Source organism: Mauremys mutica, chromosome 5, assembly GCF_020497125.1.
Source record: "Mauremys mutica isolate MM-2020 ecotype Southern chromosome 5, ASM2049712v1, whole genome shotgun sequence".
Lineage (NCBI taxonomy): Eukaryota > Metazoa > Chordata > Testudines > Geoemydidae > Mauremys > Mauremys mutica.
The window spans coordinates 44,684,138-44,702,142 of record NC_059076.1 but is presented as its reverse complement, the minus strand read 5'-3'; the positions used below and the strand labels follow the sequence as shown (position 1 = coordinate 44,702,142).

At 45.4% G+C, this 18,005-nt stretch overlaps 1 protein-coding gene across 1 annotated transcript in view; it reads left to right on the top strand.

Annotated features, from left to right (window-relative positions):
- The window catches only part of QRFPR (pyroglutamylated RFamide peptide receptor), a 47,159-nt gene that overhangs the window by 16,102 nt on the left and 13,052 nt on the right, over positions 1 to 18,005 (top strand). The window contains exon 2 of the mRNA XM_045019201.1: positions 11,787 to 11,945. Coding sequence (XP_044875136.1) covers positions 11,787 to 11,945 — 159 coding nt within the window. The remainder of the gene's footprint in view (positions 1 to 11,786; positions 11,946 to 18,005) is intronic.

The window sequence follows — 18,005 nt, the reverse complement described above, 5'->3', positions numbered from 1 at the left end:
CAGCTTTTGTACTGATCTAGGCTAGATTAGGACCTGGAAGCAAGAGACTCCCTAGCCCATTGTTAATCCCCCTCTGCCATCTTGTCCATCAAAAAAAACATTAGCTCAACTGTGTTTCAAATATTAATCCCTAGATCAGGGGTAGGCAACCTATGGCACGTGTGCCGAAGGTGGCACGCCTGGGTCCTGACCACTGGTCCGGGGGGGCTCTCCATTTTAATTTAACTTTAAATGAAGCTTCTTAAACATTTTAAAAGCCTTATTTACTTTACATACAACAATAGTTTAGTTATATATTATAGACTTAGAGAAAGAGACCTTCTAAAAACATTAAAATGTATTACTGGCACGCAAAACCTTAAATCAGAGTCAATAAATGAAGACTCGGCACAACACTTCTGAAAGGTTGCCGACCCCTGCCCTAGACGCTTCTGATTAATTTGTGTGTTTTCTCTCAATCCCTTAGTAGCAATTCAGTATTTTTTTTTCTTAGCTTCTTAAAGAAAAGATGTCCCTTGTACAATTCTTTATACTTTATCACATCTGGACAGTTAATTTAATTGATGCTCCATGATCCTAGCATAGTGAATATATTGTAGTGAAAATATTTTTTTAATGACAAAAACTTTTCCAGTTAGGGCATGAGACTCTAATACAGATTTAGATAGATCACAGAGCCCCTTTTCCACAACTACAACATTTGAGAGACTTGAGCTCCATGGAGGGCACACTTGGGAATGAACATGTCAGGGATCACAGCATTCCCTATTTTTCCTAGGCAGGTACCAGTATTTCATTTGACACACTTCTGTGCTCTCATTCCTTCTTTTCCTAAGAAACAAGTACAGATAGGCTGGCCATCAGCAGGGAGCTGAATGATATTTGTTACTCATCCAAACTTTGCTCACAAAATAAGATCCATCTACAAGATATCACTCAGATTAGATCATCAGGTAGTCTAAATTAGAGCGGGTTTGGAATTTCCCACGATGCAGTGTGGTCTCTCCTCTTACTGAGCTTCGTGGTGCATCATGGGAGATGCAGTCTGGCCAGGAAGCTTGACCCATAGGAAAGAATGGAGTCATGAGGAGATACCTGAAGTACAAATCCCATGAGAGAATATGACGCTATAGGGAATACAGTTTAATGTTCAACTGAAATGAAACCTTCTGATTGGGGAATATGAGAACATTTTGTTTCTGTTGAAAATGGCGGAGATGGTGGTATGCCATACACTGAAATTAGGGACCTTGCTGATCATGGTCACTCAACCCCTCTTGATTGAAGTGGGCTAACACATAAACCACAACTGAACACTTTATTTTTGAGAAAGACACAAGAGTTATGCTCTTTAATTATCAAAATATACATCGGGGAAAAAAAGACTGTTTCATTCCATCTTGTATGAGAAGACATCTACTGTGGGGATATTAGTGTGTCTTCTGCCCTAAAGTCAGATTAAAAAAGCATACTCTGCTTACACTTAATGAGTCAGAAAGAGCTCATCAATTATTATTAATAATAAATAACAACGAAAAAATCTTCTTTCACCAGGATATCATAATTTATAATATGCAGGAGTTCTAGTAATCTCTGTGTTGAGATTTCCAAAGTCCTAGAGCCTTTTGGAGTCTTCGGAATGTCAACATGAAGATTTCAGAATCATTACAGGATTAATTTTAAAAGATTAAACTTTTTTCAAAAGGTAGTTTTATTGAAATCCTATTCATACATTGTGTACAAATCAGCCTAATAATACACTTTGCCAAGATACTTCTCTTTTTTGCCTCAACTTAAAACAGTTTAAATAAAAAAAACTCAGGCCATCAAATTACAAAGCAGACACACTAAGAAATTAAATTATAAAATAAAAAACACATCCCATATCGCAATAAGCAGAATTGCATTGTGCATTATGAAACAAATCACACAGCTAAAAAGAATTCACCACTCTATGCCAGTGACACTTGACATTCAGAAGTCCCTTTGCTCTTTTCCAAATTTTAAAGTATTTTTCAGTGTATGAAATCTCCAGTCTCAAAAATTTTTCTATAATAGGTTAGATTACTTACTATTTAGGCCACTTTTCCAATTATTTTATTTTAAGTCGTCTGGAGAAAAAAATGTGTGTGTTCAGTAATCAGAGTAATTTGACTTTTCTCATTTTCTCTAAAAATTAAAATCCATTATCCTAATGTCATAATTACAGGAAGTTGCTTAAGTGTTTCTACCTTTCTTTCAGCTCATGGAAGAGCAGAAAAAGATTTTAAATTGGACAGTCTCTTTTTTTCCGATCTGAATTTAATGGGAAATCTTTTTTCCTTTTATACTAAGCCACAGTGATTCTGAAGTAAACTGCCCAATAATATTGTTTGGATCTCCCAGTCTCAGTCTTCCTGAGGCTAATGAGAATTTTGTTTTTTACCTCAATGGGTTTTAAATGCCAACAGAAAGCTAGTAGAAGGTTTTCTAATTTTTCAAAGAAAATCTTGGGTATTACATTTACTCTGTAATTCATCTTTATGTCTAGTTAAAACTAGAATTCTTCTGTCAATTTAGGACAATACATAAGCAAGCTGTGTAGTCCTTGTAAATTGGTGCCTTGTGAGAATGGTTGCCATGGATAGTGATGACAGGAACACTCAGTTGCTAGGTAAGTTAGACCTTTGAGTGCCCACTCCTCCTCATATCAAAAGGTCTATTTTGCCTGCTGGAAACACGGCAGCAAAAGAAAAATAAAAGCTGTCTCTGCCTTGTTCTCATCAAAAGCGAGAGGGAAGTAAAACACTGACCCTAAGGCTATGGCTACACTAAAGAGTTTACAGCAGTGCACCTGCACTGATGTAGCTGTGCCGCTGTAAGCTTGCTAGTGTCACCACTCTAAGTCAATGAGAGAGAGCTCTTCCGTTGACTTAATTAATCCACCCTGAATGACTGGTGGTAGCTATGTCATCGGGAGACACTCTCCCACCGACACAGCACTGTCCACACCGGCACTTAGGTCAGTGTAACTTGCATCACTCGGTGGTGGGGAAGGGTGGCTTATTCACATCCTGATTGACATAAATTATGCTGGCATAAATGGTAGTGTAGATATAGTCTAATTGTCCCCCACAGTTCTGGAGGCTATAAGGGGTCTGCCTTTAAAACAAGTGTCAAGTGCACTGGTAGTTGGTCATCAGAACGCAGTCAGATTTTGGTTAATCTCTGGTGTGAGGTGATCAAACAGTTCAACTTCAATAAGAGTTCCAGGAATGACCATGTATACAAGGAAATAACGAGTTGGGGATTCACTGGGCTGGTGGCCAGTGCAGGGAGTGGATTAAGTTGCTCAAGAGTGATGACTGGAAAGCCAGGGATGAGAACTGCACCTCTGGGAACTCCCCATCACCCTGCCTATGTTAGGAGGAGTTTGACCAGGGGCTGGGTACTGAGCCAAGCACTGACCCACCAGTGATTCACGGCAGCCGATGTGGAATTCAAATGGAGATTGGAAGAACAAACAAGTCAAATAAGTACTTAAAATTAAATTTTTACAAGAAACTCCCGCATTCTTACAAAGAGGAGCTGAAGTGTTAAAAGATGTTATGTTATGTTATGTTGCCTTCTCTTTTAGGATGCCATGCTATACAAATTGGCCATGCCACAATGTAATGAGCTGCACATAAGTGCTGTCTGGGAGGCAGGGGGAGAGGTTAAATGTAGTCCATAGGTGATGGAATCAATGTCCAAAGTATAGCTAGGGGGTTGAATGTAGTCCAGAAATGTGCCTTTTGGGGTAGGGAGAGGGAATGCCTATGTAATTCTTTGAGAATCCATATTATCATGTGTGTTTGCATGTAGTCACTGGATAGATGTGTTCAGAGCAGCCTGCATCAGGATCCTTAGGGAGGCAATAATCCAAGTGGACACCAATACAGCATTCTATCAGTTTCCCCATGAATTTTGGCCCAATTCTGGGTGCTGATAGCCACAAATAGCTGATAGCCCATAGTAGGAACTCCAGATAGGTACTCAAATTTTGGGGAAGTGCATACTTTCCAGGCTCTGTAGGTCACCAGCCCCCTCCACTCATACTTCTGTTGTTCAGTCATCATAGATCTGAAAACCTCTGTGGCATACATGGCCACAGGGCAGCTTGCAATAAAATGTCCCTTTGCCCATTTTGCCAACTGTGATGTCTTCCAGAATGGAGAATGCCAGAAACATTAGAAAAAGCTATGTTTGTAAGCTCTGCCCCCTCCCCAAAGGCAAATCTGACTTGCAATTTTTCAACAAAAAGCAATTTAACATTTTAACTTACCATTGTTGGTGCACTCTTTTCACTCCGTTGTTTCTACGCAGTTTCTGGGAACTGAATATATTGAAGTTCAGTTTTATAAAATAGCATTTTTTGGATTCCAAAAAACAGAGTGCCTGCAGATTACACTGAATCTGTTTTAAAGTACTTAAACAATAATGCACTGCTTGATGTCTGTTTTTAGGTTCTTTGACCTCTGCTGGTCCCTCTCCCTCTCCTGCTCCTCCCACCACTGCTTGTCTGTCCACCTCAGCAGTAAGGGCACTGCAGCAGGTACCTAGGATGTAGAACTATCACAGACTAGTCCAAGCAAAAGTGTTTCCATGATGATTATGGTGGACATTCTGGACAGGCCCAGCAAGCAGGTGTAATACCAGAGGGCAGTGGCAGCTCCAGGCACCAGTGCTGCAAGCACGTGCATGGGGCGGCAAGCTGCGGGGGGCGCCCTGCCAGTCGCTGTGAGGGCGGCAGTCAGGCAGCCTTTGGCAGCTTGCCTGCGAGAGGTCCGCCAGTCCCGCGGATTTGGCAATTCGGCGGCGGGTATGGGACATGCCTCCCGCAGGCACACCGCTGAAGGCAACCTGCCTGCCGTGCTTGGGGCGGCAAAAAAGCTAGAGCCACCCCTGCCAGAGGGAGAGGGATTCACATCAAGTGAAAAGGCACAGGCAGGCTGCAGAGTGAGAGGGCAGAATTTCAGTGCTCAAGGAGAGGCTTGCAGCACAGTTTCTGGAGCAGGAATGTAAGATGAAGAAGTCAGAGTGTAGCAGAAAGACCTGTTCGAGGGGCTGCTCATGTTTATGGCTGCAAGAGTGCACCCGCACAATGGCCTGGATCCCTTCCACAATACCATGTGCTGCAGACCAGGAACACTTTGGACAATTCCATAGTTTGGTGGTCTGTGCAAATGGGATTTAGCAGCTGGACAGGGTAAATCTAACCTGTGCAGGCATCCATCTTCATGCAGACTCCCAGTGAGCCTCCACCCCCAGGGAGTGGCACCAAGTGCACTCGAGAGGTATAAGAAAAGGCAAGGAGAAGTGGAGAGGAGGGTCAAGGGACATGCAATGTGAAGGGATTGATTTGTTGGCAATGAATTCAGTGTTTGGTTAATGCACTTTGTTTTATTAATGGTTTTGTGTGGGGGTGTGCTAATGGTAGTTGACCTGCCTGGTGATGGTTTAATATTTTTTATTTTTTTTTTCAGAATGTTTATTACCATCCTTGCATCACATCATAGAGTTGACTTTCCAACACCAAACTGGTTAGCTATGCACCCGTAGCAGTCTGGGGTAGCCACCTCCAGATGGTTATAGCAGCCCACTTCTTGATGGGGTGTACAGCCTGAAGGGGGTAAGGTGGCTAGCTGAGCCGATTAACCACCTAGTCTGCACCTGAAGGGGGAGCCAGGGAGTAATGAAGGTAGATTTAAAGAGGAAGCGCAGCTGGACAAGAACAGGAAAGGCCTGTATAAAATAGAGGGGGGCTGCAGAGAGAAAGAGGCTCCTGTCACCATAGGTGCTGGCTTCCTTCGGGTCTGGGGGGTGCTCAACTCCCTGCTCTGCCCCAGCTCCCGCCCCCACCCGCCCTTTTCCTCCAAGTCCCCACCCCCATCCCACCTATTCCCATCCCTGCTGCGCCCCAGGCCCCGCCCCCACCCCTTCTCCCAAGTCCCCATCCCTGTCCTGCCTCTTTCCACCCAGTTCTGCTCCCTCCCCTGAGCATGCCCTGTCCCCACGCCTCCCCCTCCCTCCCAGAGCCTCCTGCATGCTGCAAAACACCTGGGGAAGTGGGGGAGGAGGTGGCTGCCAGTGGGCACTAATTTTTTTTCCATGAGTATTCCAGCACTGGAACACCCACTGAGTTGGCGACTATGTCTGTCACTGTCAGAGAGAAGACAAGGTAGGCAGGGCTGGCTCCAGGGTTTTTGCCGCCTCAAGCAGCAAAAAAAAGAAAAAGAAAAAAAAAGCCGCAATCACGATCTGCAGCTCTACCACCGCCATTTCAGTCTTCGGCGGCAATTTGGCGGCTGGTCCTTTGCTCCGAGAGGGAGTGAGGGACCCGCTGCCGAATTGCTGCTGAAGACCCGGACGTGCCGCTCCTCACTGTTGGCCGCCCCAAGCAGTTGCTTGCTAGGCTAGTGCCTGGAGCCGGCCCTGAAGGTAAGAAGTAGCCCAGGGGTACAGCAATAAGGGAGAGGACGTGCTTAAAGTCGGTCAGGGAATGATTTTACTTCCATCAAAGAGAGCCAGGCAAAGGTCCTGCTCTCTTCTGCTCTGGAGAAGCTGCTCTGCTAACAGCCAGAAGTGAATTCCCGCCTGATATCAATACAGGTGTATAGACAGTAAAGGGACAGCTTAGGGACTCTCAGAGAGAAGGAGGAAGCATTCTTTCTCTCTTTTCTCTGTTCAGGGAAATGATAGAACCAGGAGGCATGAATACCCTAGAAACTGCCTGCTTAGTTACACCAAAGGGATGGGCTTCTTGCCAGAGACAGAGGGCCAGCCGTGTTCTTCAGTCTTCTAAGTCTGCTTGTTATACCAATATAATAAAAACCAGCAGGATCTTATTAAGAGGGATAAGGCAAAGATGCCACATTTATTGTAAATACCATAATAAAACAAAAGATAACAGTAAACAACGTTGTTTTACTACTTATTCCTATCACTACTTATTACACACACACACACACACACACACACACACACACACACACACACACACACACACACACACACACACACACACACACACACACTCATTTAAACAATCATTCATTCAGGTTCTGTATAGGTGTTATAGTTACCAGCCTAGATGTTGCTCATGCCAAGTTACTGGCCAGGTATCTTGGTCATGAGGATGGAGCCGAGTCTGTGTCAGATGCATCTGATGCTCCTGGAGGCTGGCAGCAGAACCATAGACTCAAAGTCCTCAGTCTTTAGAGTCCAGTTTTATAGGAATTTATTCCTATGTCAGTTCATGAGAGTTGCTTCATTTTGCTGTTGCTAAATCAATCAGCAGGTGGCTGGCTCCATGTTGTCAGATGCTTGTTTTTCCTTCCTTTGAAGGGGTGGGGGTCATCTGGTTGATCCCACTTGACACCTTCTTCAGCCGACACTGAATTCTTCAGGCTGGTAACTCCCTAACCATTCATTCACATACATTCTCTATCTTAATCACATTTAGTTCACTGTCTCTTTACCTTTTGGGATGTTACCAATTTATGTGAGACTCCCTGTCTTTTAACAAGCAAAGATAAAGTGAGATGAAAACTTACAGAGGGTGGGGGTCTCTATCTATACACTATAACAGCTACTGTTTTGGCTTACTTAGAGTTAATTAAAGTTTAGCAAGTTTTATACAAAGTATTTCTTTGAGCTTAACAAGTTTTATACCAAGTATCTCTTTGAGCAGGCTTCACACAGACACAGCTGATGGCTTGCAGGTTAGAGGCTAAATGTTGGGAATCACAAATTTACTTCTAACATAAACCTTAAGTTAGAAAGTATTAATTAACAATAAATCAATAAATCATTTCTCATATAAACCATGTTTAATATAAACCTTCTTTAATATCCCTATATGCTTGTACAGCACAAAGTGAACTTAAACGAGCTGGAAAACCCACCTGATGAAACCTCCTATTTAGGAGGACTCGTATAAAGCTGGTGGAGGTGGCTCTTTTGCCACCTATGCCAGCTCCCTCACCTGCTGCTTTCTCCGCTGGAGTTGTGCTCTCCAGCATGAAGGGGAAGAAGTGTGTCAAGTGAGGGAAGGCAAGGGAGAGAAGGAAGTGATTCTCTGCATGCGGAAGGTCTTCTGCCAGCTGTGTCACTTAAAGCTGCCCCCTGCAAGTTGGGCAGAGCAGAATCAGGGAGTGGTGATCAGGTCTCTGTCAATTCCCCCTTTCCTCTGGGCCTGAGAATTAACTGCTTATTTTGGGCCCTCTGGCTGAAGTGGGCATGGGTCTGGTGACTGTTCCCCTTGAACTAAGCTGAGGAAAGTTCTCATGTTACCTCGCTGTAAACTGGCCAAAGGAGAGAAGCTCCATGGTTAAGTATGGAGTTTTATCTCCCTTTGTTGTGTTTCCTCTTCTCTGCTAGTGATTGGCACCACAGCCTCAGGCCCACCTTGTAGCGATGGGCTCTGTAAAGAGTGTGTGATGTACTTCAGTAAAAGGACTCAAACCACCATGAAGCAGACAAGCTGAGTGGGCAGGAGGCATAAATTATAAAAGATTGCTGGAGCAAAAGAGAACATCAATGTCTTGTTGGCAAATATGTGATTTTCTTTTTTTCAAAAGAGAGCTGAAAAGCAGCTAGCTGAGAAAGGAACATCAGTCTTGGTCTTTTAATGTTCTCTAATTTTTTTTTAATTCATTTTGTAAATCCATTTGTTTATATGAGAATGTGTGACAAAACTGTGTTGAATTGCTGCTCCCCTGGAGAAAAAGTAAGATTCTCTAGGAAGGTGTCTGTCTCGAACTCCAGGACCTATGGATCAAATATAGCCTTTCATGTGTGGACCCCACTGATGTTATTGGCTCATTCCATGGTGGAACTTGGTCCCAAATGTGAGTGCATGCTCTCTGCTTGTCCATTGACGCCAGTTGAAAAACTGGGTTTTGGATCAAGTCCTTCTGTTCTAAGCATTTTGTATTTACAAAAGATGTCGCCTCATAGTGCAGAATGCTCCTGTACAAATTAAAGATGATTCACTTGCTAAAAGGTCACTGAAATGTGCTACAGTATCTAAAAAATGGCACACAAGAGCTCTCAATAATTTCAGAAGGAGACAAGTATGGTGCCTTTTATACAGGGTCATCACTTAAAAATTCAATAAGTAACAGTAAGGAGACCAGCCCTAATGCAATACAATAAGATTAATACAAAAGAAATGTTGGTACAGGGAGAGCCCTTGGCCAAGGTGACCAGCTGGGCTCAGGGAGATTGGAATAGTTCAATTTGTAAAGAACTTTTTATGGTAGCAAGTTTGGTAGAAAATTGCCAAAAATGCAACTCCTAACTTTTCCCTTATAACAAGAGTGAGAACGGCTTTTGTTAGATTTTCAACAACTCAGGTAATCAGAATGCATACCATGTGACTCCAGTCATCTGTTGCCATTCCAATCAACTTGGTATGCAAATTAAATTCAGAAGAGGGCTTATACCTTTTGTTTCAAGTTTCTGTGGGAAAGCGGAGATGCCTTATTTAGCTTAGCTCACGAGTGCTATAATGCTATAATGGGGTGCAGGAGGAGGCTCCAGGCTAGTGGGTGGGTCCAAGGGATTCAGAATGTGGGAGGGGGCTGTAGGTTGAGGCAGGGGGTGAGGGTTCTGGGGTGGGGCCGGGGCTGAGGGGTTCAGGGTGTGGGAGGGGACTCTGGGCTGGGGCAAGGGGTTGGGGTGCAGCGGGGGGTGAGGACTCTGGGCTGGGGGTGCAGGCTCTGGGCTGTGGCCAGGGATGAGAGGTTTGGCATGCAGGAGAGGGCTCTGGGTTTGGGGAGGCTCAGGGCTGGGGTAGAGGGTGGGGGTTCAGGGGTGTGTGAGGGCTCTGGGCTGTGAGTGCGGGCTCTGGGGTGGGGCTGGGGATGAGGGATTTGAGGTGCAGGAGCGGGCTCCAGTTTTTTGAGGGGGCTCAGGGCTGGGTCAGGAGTGTGGGGGTGAGTGAGGGCTCTGGGCTGGGGCCAGGGATGAGGGCTTTGGGGTTCAGGGGGGCTCCAGGTTTGGGGGAGGAGCTCAGGGCTGGGGCAGGGGTTGGGGTTGAGGATAGGGGTAGGGGTGTGGGCTTACGTCAGGCAGCTCCCAGTCGGCAGCACAGTGGGGCTAAGGCAGGCTGCCTACCTGTCCTGACACGGAAGCGGCCAGCATCAGGTCTGGCACTAGTAGGTGGGAGGGAGGGGGCAGGAGGCTCCGCATGCTGCTCTCGCCCACAGGCACTGCCCCCCTCACCTCCCATTGGCTGGGAACCGTCCAATGGAGTGCAGAGCCAGTGCTCTGGACGGGGGCAATGCATGGAGCCCCATGGCCTCCCACCTAGGAGCTGGACCTGTTGGCTGATTCCAGTGCGCAGCGCGGTGCCAGGACAGGTAGGGACTTGCCTGCCTCCCTTTTCCACTGGGTGTTCCGGTTAAAAACAGGACACCTGGTCACCCTACTCTGGGTATAGTTTGCAAAAAATCTTTATTAGTGATCTAGTAAAGGGAATAGGGCAATTATTGATGAAATTAACAAATTATTCTAAATAAAGAAGAGTTGTGAGGACAAGGAATCTAAAATGACATCAGGATTTATAATATTGGACAGAAAATGACAAGATTCAGTTTGGGAAGAGGTTAATATAAGGGAATACATTTGGGAAAGATTTCAGAGTGATAGCCGTGTTAGTATGTATCAGCAAAAAGAATGAGGAGTACTTGTGGCACTTTAGAGACTAACAAATTTATTTGAGCATAAGCTTTCGTTGGCTAAAACCCACTTCATCAGATGCATGCAGTGGAAAATACAGTAGGAATATATATACACAGAGAACATGAAAATATGGGTGTTGACATACCAACTATAACGAGACTAATCAATGAAGGTGGGCTATTATCAGCAAGAGAAAAAAACTTTTGTAGTGATAATCAGGACTACAGCTATTATCTTGGGAGATACTTCAGAATGACTAAAAAATACTTGGCTGCAAATTAAATATACATTTGTGATGAGTTAGAGCAGCAATAAAAAAACAAAGTACGATTGTTTGGGGCCAGCTGTACAGAAGCATAATGTCTTGTGGCAGGAATCGCCATATGAGTTTTTTGGAATTGGAATATTACATTCAATTCTGACAGTCTTGCTAACAAAATATCTTGACAAATAAGAATAAGATTAGAAAAGTGCAAAAATAGTTAAGGTGTTGATTTACAAGAGAACTTATTAAAGAGTGAAAAGAGCATAGCTTGGCTAAATGGTGCCTAAAAGGACAACTTAAGGCTATGAATATTTTGGAGGATGTAAACACTTAGGAGGGAGGAGAATAACTGGGGATATAACTAGAAGTAATGAGATGGTCAAGAAAAGGAAAAATTCAGATGAATACCAGGAAAAACTGCCTGATAGATAGATGAGACTGCAAAACAACCTCCCAAGGGAAATGATTATATCATGTAACTTGGGTCATTTAAAAGTACACTGAATAAAACCCTAATAAAATAGTAGGGAAGAGTCTTAGGTTGTTATGGAGCTGGGCAAGGTGACACAAGAGGTCTTTTTCATCTTTAAACTGTACGAAAGGGGAGAAATTTTGAATAGTTCTAAATATTATAGAAATACAAGGGGCCACATATGACAAGCACTTGAAAGGGCTTCCTAGAAGTCTAGGTATTGAAATAAATGTATCTGAGGAAGATAGGTTAGTTTGTTCTTAATATCACTTCATTGACTCCCTGAGCTTATTATTTTTACTAACCTCAATGATTACATGCTTTACTTTTTAATCATTACAGGTACGTTTGCTTGCAAGATGGTACCGTTTGTTCAGTCTGCTGCTATTGTTGCTGAGATTCTCACAATGACCTGCATTGCTGTGGAAAGGCATCAGGGAATTGTGCATCCATTAAAAATGAAATGGCAGTACACCAACAGAAGAGCTTTTACAATGCTGGGTAAGATCTTAGGCAACTGCAGTATTCATACAACACACATCATTTGCGAGTTGAATGATTCCGTTGTGTGTAACTGGTGTAGGAGGTTTGCATAGTAGAGAAGGTATTGATCTGTGCAATGGTACAGAGTTACTGCTGAGTCTAGCCATATTCTATGAAGCGGCTCAGAAATACTGTCCATGCAAGACTGGGACAATCCCTTGACTTTCTACTACACCTCTATCCCCTTTTTTTAAATTAACACCATCCACAACTTTCTCAATCTGCCTGCCTCAAAAGCCTGATTTTGTTTTTTCACGAACTTATGGGCTAATGTAAACTGAAGTGGCCATCCTTGCTGATATCCTGTTTGTGGGTAGTTGGGAAAGCCTTGATTTCTATTCCAAAATAGTTTGTATTTGAATAGGTTTTGACTAGGATTTTGATAACTTTGTTACAGTCATTTTGCAAGAGTATTCAAAGTACACAAGTACTGCTGAAGAAGCACACCATTTGCAAGGCTGTATTCATTACTCATATCTGCTATGCAAAGAGAACATAGGGTAATGTTGATCTTACTTTTCACAGGGCAGATGTTGCCTGGGCATCAAATGTAGCTGCCCTTTAGATTGCAGGCTCTTGAGACTCTTAGGGTATGTCTACACTACAAAATTAGGTCGATTTTATAGAAGTCAATTTTTTAGAAATCAATTTTATACAGTTGATTGTGTGTCCCCCCACTAAGCGCATTAAGTCGGTGGAGTGCGTCCACAGTATCAAGGCTAGCGTCGACTTTCGGAGTGTTGCACAGTTCCCGCAGTCTCCGCTGCCCGTTGGAATTCTCAGTTGAGCTCCCAATGCCTGATGGGACAAAAACATTGTCGCAAGTGGTTTGGGGGTCCCCTCCCTTCTTCCCTCCCTCCCTCCGTGAAAGCAATGGCAAACAATCATTTCTTGCCTTTTTTCCTGGGTTACCTGTGCAGTCGACATACCATGGCAATCATGTAGCCCGCTCAGCTCACTGTCACCGTACGTCTCCTGGGTGCAGCTGGCAGATGCGGTACTGCATTGCTACACAGCAGCAGTTCCTTGCCTTCGCGACAGCAGAAGGTGCAATTTGACTGCTAGCTGTCGTCATCATCTCCTGGGTGCTCCTGGCCGACCTTCGTGAGGTCGGTCAGGGGCACCTGGGCAGACATGGGTGCTCCTGGCCGACTTCGGTGAGGTCGGTCAGGGGCGCCTGGACATAAATGGGAGTGACTCCAGGTCATTCTCTTCTTTAAGTTTTGTCTTATGGAGATTCAGTCCTGCCTAGAATATCATGCAAGCTGGAAGCTTCTGCCTCAGGCTGCTCTCCCAGCCGGCAGCAACGCACGGTCGCACCTACCCCAGCCTACCCCTTTCTCCCATGACTCGTGAAGCCTGGACAGTAGTAAGGAGCAGTTCAACTATAAGTTGAGCAAGTGCAGAATGGTGGTAGAATGCACCTTTGCATGTTTAAAAGCTCACTGGCACTGTTTGCTGACTAGGCCGTTTGTGATTATAAGAGCACAGCAAGGTGCACATCACAGAGGCTTTGAAAACCAGTTTCATGACTGGCCAGGCTTCGGTGTGACAGTTGTGTGTGTTTCTCCTTGATGCAAACCCGCCTCCTTTGTTGATCTTAATTCCCTGTAAGCCAACCCTATAAGCTGTGTCGTCAGTCGCCCCTCCCTCTGTGAGAGCAATGGCAGACAATCGTTTCGCGCCTTTTTTCCACGCAGATGCCATACTATGGCAAGTGTGCAGCTTGCTCAGCACAGCTGCCGCTGTTGTGTCCTGGGTGCTGCTGGCAGCAGACAGTGCAGTAGGGCTGTAAACCATCGTCATTGAACGACCGCTTCCGCTGCCACTCTGCCCTCCTGCTCATGCCATACCACGGCAAGCATGGAGCCCGCTCAGATCACTGCGGCAGTTATGAATACTGTAAACACCATGCACATTATCCTACAGTATATGCAACACCAGAAACTTCAAAAGCAGCACCAGAAACTTCAAAAGCAGGCAAGGAGGCGACGGCAGTGCGGTGATGGGAGTGATGAGGACATGGACACAGACTTCTCTCAAAGCACGGGCCCTGGTAATTTGGACATCATGGTGGTAATGGGGCAGGTTCATGCTGTGGAATGCCAATTCTGGGCCCGGGAAAAAAGCACAGACTGGTGGGAACGCATAGTGTTGCAGGTCTGGGATGATTCCCAGTGGCTGCGAAACTTTCGCATGAGTAAGGGCACTTTCATGGAACTTTGTGACTTGCTTTCCCCTGCCCTGAAGTGCAAGAATACCAAGATGAGAGCACCCTCACAGTCCACAAGTGAGTAGCGATAGCCCTCCGGAAGCTTGCAATGCCAGACAGCTACCGGTCAGTTGGGAATCAATTTGGAGTGGGCAAATCTACTGTGGGGGCTGCTATGACCAAGTAGCCAACGCGATCACTGACTTGCTGCTATCATGGGTAGTGACTCTGGGAAATGTTCAGGTCATTGTGGATGGCTTTGCTGCAATGGGATTCCCTAACTGTGGTGGGGCAATAGACGGAACCCATATCCCTATCTTGGGACCGGACCACCAAGGCAGCCAGTACATAAACCACAAGGGGTACTTTTCAATGGTGCTGCAAGCACTGGTGGATCACAAGGGATGTTTCTCCAACATCAACATGGGATGGCCGGGAAAGGTACATGACGCTCGCATCTTCAGGAACTCTGGTCCGTGTGAATGGCTGCAGGAAAGGGACTTACTTTCCAGACCAGAAAATAACTGTTGGGGATGTTGAAATGCCTATAGTTATCCTTGGGGACCCAGCCTACCCCTTAATGCCATGGCTCATGAAGCCATACACAGGCACCCTGGACAGTAGTAAAGAGCTGTTCAACTATAGACTGAACAAGTGCAGAATGGGGGTAGAATATGCTTTTGGATGTTTAAAAGCTCACTGGCACAGTTTACTGACCTCAGCAAAACCAATATTCCCATCGTTACTGCTTGCTGTGTGCTCCACTATATCTGTGAGAGTAAGGGAGAGATGTTTGAGGCAAATCGCCTGGCTGCTGATTATGCACAGCCAGACACCAGAGTGGTTAGAAGAGCACAGTAAGGCGTGCTGCACATCAGAGAAGCTTTGAAAACCAGTTTCATGACTGGCCAGGCTACAGTGTGAAAGTTGTGTTTGTTTCTCCTTGATGAAAACCTGCCCCCTTGTTCACTCTACTTCCCTGTAAGCCAACCACCCTCCCTTCCCCCCATTGATCACCGCTTGCAGAGGCAATAAAGTCATTGTTGTTTCAAATTCATGCATTCTTTATTAATTTGTCACACAAATAGGGATATAACTGCCAAGGTAGCCCGGGAGGGGTGGGGGAGGAGGGAAGGACAAGGCCACACTGCACTTCAAAACTTATTGAATACCAGCTTTCTGTTGCTTTGGCAGTCCTTTGGGGTGGAGTGGTTGGGTGCCCGGAGACACTCCCCGCCCCCGCAGTGTTGTTGGGCATCTGGGTGAAGAGGCTATGGAACTTGGGGAGGACGGCCGTTGGTTACACAGGGGCTGCAGCGGCTGTCTGTGCTCCTGCTGCCTTTCCTCCACCTCAACCATATGCCAGAGGATATCAGTTTGATCCTCCAGTAGCCTCAGCATTGCTTCCTGCCTTCTCTCATCACGCTTACGCCACCTCTCCTCTTGCTCCTGCCTCCTGTCCTCTCACGCGTCCCTCCTGTCCTCATGTTCATTTTGTGCTTTTCTGCACTCCGACATTGTCTACCTCCATGCATTCTGCTGGGCTCTTTCAGTGTGGGAGGACTGCATGAGCTCAGAACATTTCATCGTGAGTGCGTTTTTTTGCCTTCTAATCTTCGCTAGCCTCTGGGATGGAGATGATAGGGTGAGCATTGAAACATTTGCAGCTGCGAGAGGAAAAAAAGGGAGAGTAGTATTTAAAAAGACATATTTTAGAGAACAATGGGTAGACTCTTTCACGGTGAACCAAGCTGTTAACATTACATAGCACATGTGCTTTCTTTACAAGGTCTCATTTTGCCTCTTATATTGAGGGCCTGCTAGTTTGGTGTGAGAGATCACACATGCAGGGCCGGTGGGAAACATAATTTGGCTTGCAGGCAGCCATGGTAAGATACAGTTTTCTGGCTTCTTTAACCTTCATAATGTGTGGGAATGGTTTCAAACAGCAGCGCCCTCATTTCCCATATCAAGCACCCATTGGGTTGGCCATTTAAAATGGGTTAACCATTTAAAAGGAGGGGCTGCAGTTTTTTGGTTAACGTGCAGCACAAACCCAACTGAACTCCCACCCCCAATTCTCTGGGATGATCGCTTCACCCCCTCCTCCCACCATGTGGCTAACTGCGGGGATGATTTCTGTTCAGCCACAGGCAAACAACCCAGCAGGAACGGCCACCTCTGAATGTCCCCTTAATAAAATTCCCCTATTTCAACCAAGTGACCATGAATGATATCACTCTCCTGAGGATAACACAGAGAGATAAAGAATATTTCCGCTCCATCCCCATACACATTAACAGATTTTTCCAGTAGCTGCACTGGCCATGAATGCATCCCAAGTCTTCAGGGCAAATTAATCATTAAACACGCTTGCTTTTAAACCATGTATTATATTTACAAAGGTACACTCAGCAGAGGTCCCTTCTCTGCCTTCAAGGTCCGGGAGCCTGCCTTGGGTGGGTTGGGAGGGTATTGGCTTCAGGGTGATAAACAGTTCCTGGCTGTCGGGGAAAACAGTTTCTCCGCTTGCTTGCTGTGTGCTTCAACCTCCTCCTCCTCCTCATCTCATCTTTGCAGATTATCCCCAAAATCTGCATCCCTGTTGCGTGAGAATCCATTGATGGAGTCCACGCACAGGGGTGGGGTAGTTGTAGGGGCACCCCCTACAATAGCATGCAGCTCATCATAGAAGCGGCATGTCTGGGGCTTCGACCCAGAGCATCCGTTTGCCTCTCTGGCTCTTTGGTAGGCTTGCCTGAGCGAATTAAGTTTCACATGGCACTGCTGCGGGTCCCTGTTATAGCCTCTGTCCTTCATGCTGTTGGAGATTTTTTTCAAATATTTGGGCATTTTGTCTTTTGGAACAGAGTTCTGATAGCATGGATTCATCTCCCCATACAGCGATCAGATCTAGTACTTCCTGTTCGGTCCATGCTGGAGCTCTTTTGCGGTTCTGGGATTGCATGGTCACCTGTGCTGATCAGCTCGCCATGCTGGCCAAACAGGAAATGAAATTCAAAAGTTCGCAGGGCTTTTCATGTCTACCTGGCCAGTGCATCTGAGTTGAGAGTGCTGTCCAGAGCGGTCACAATGGAGCACTCTGGGATAGCTCCCGGAGGCCAATACCATTGAATTGCGTCCACACTACCCCAAATTCGACCCAGCAAGGTCAATTTCAGTGCTAATCCCCTCATCAGGGAGGAATACAGAAATTGATTTTAAGAGCCCTTCAAGTCGACAAAAATGGCTTCGTCGTGTGGATGGGTGCAGGGTTAAATCGATCTAATGCTGCTTATTTCCACCTATACTTGTAGTATAGACCAGGGCTTAGGAAGGAAATGCTTGATGAAAGGCCTTGATGAAGAGAAAAGTGCTGCTATTGTTTGTTACCGAAATATCGGGTCTGCCTAGCTGAGAGCCAATAACCGCCTGACAGGGATAAGGAAAAATGCTTTATTCTGCAGAAAAAAGGAGAGCTCTGTAATAGATACAGAAGACTCTACTGCACACAAGTTTCACAAGCTTTTTATACACTTTCAGACAAAGACCATGTCGTGTTAACACTTCATTGGTGGTTACTGAACCCCGTAAAACCGTTATCTGGTCAGGAAAAACTGGCTTGAAGCAGGATCTTTTTCTGCCTCTGGCAGCAAAAGAAAGATTAGTTACAAAGTTCAAGGTACTGTGTACGTGAGGCCTTTTGGAGGCTTCTGCCTCCACCTAGTGGCCGTTTGCAAAACTATTAATAAGTGGGGGACTACCAAATAGCTTTCACATATTTACAATAAGTCAATTGTCCACAA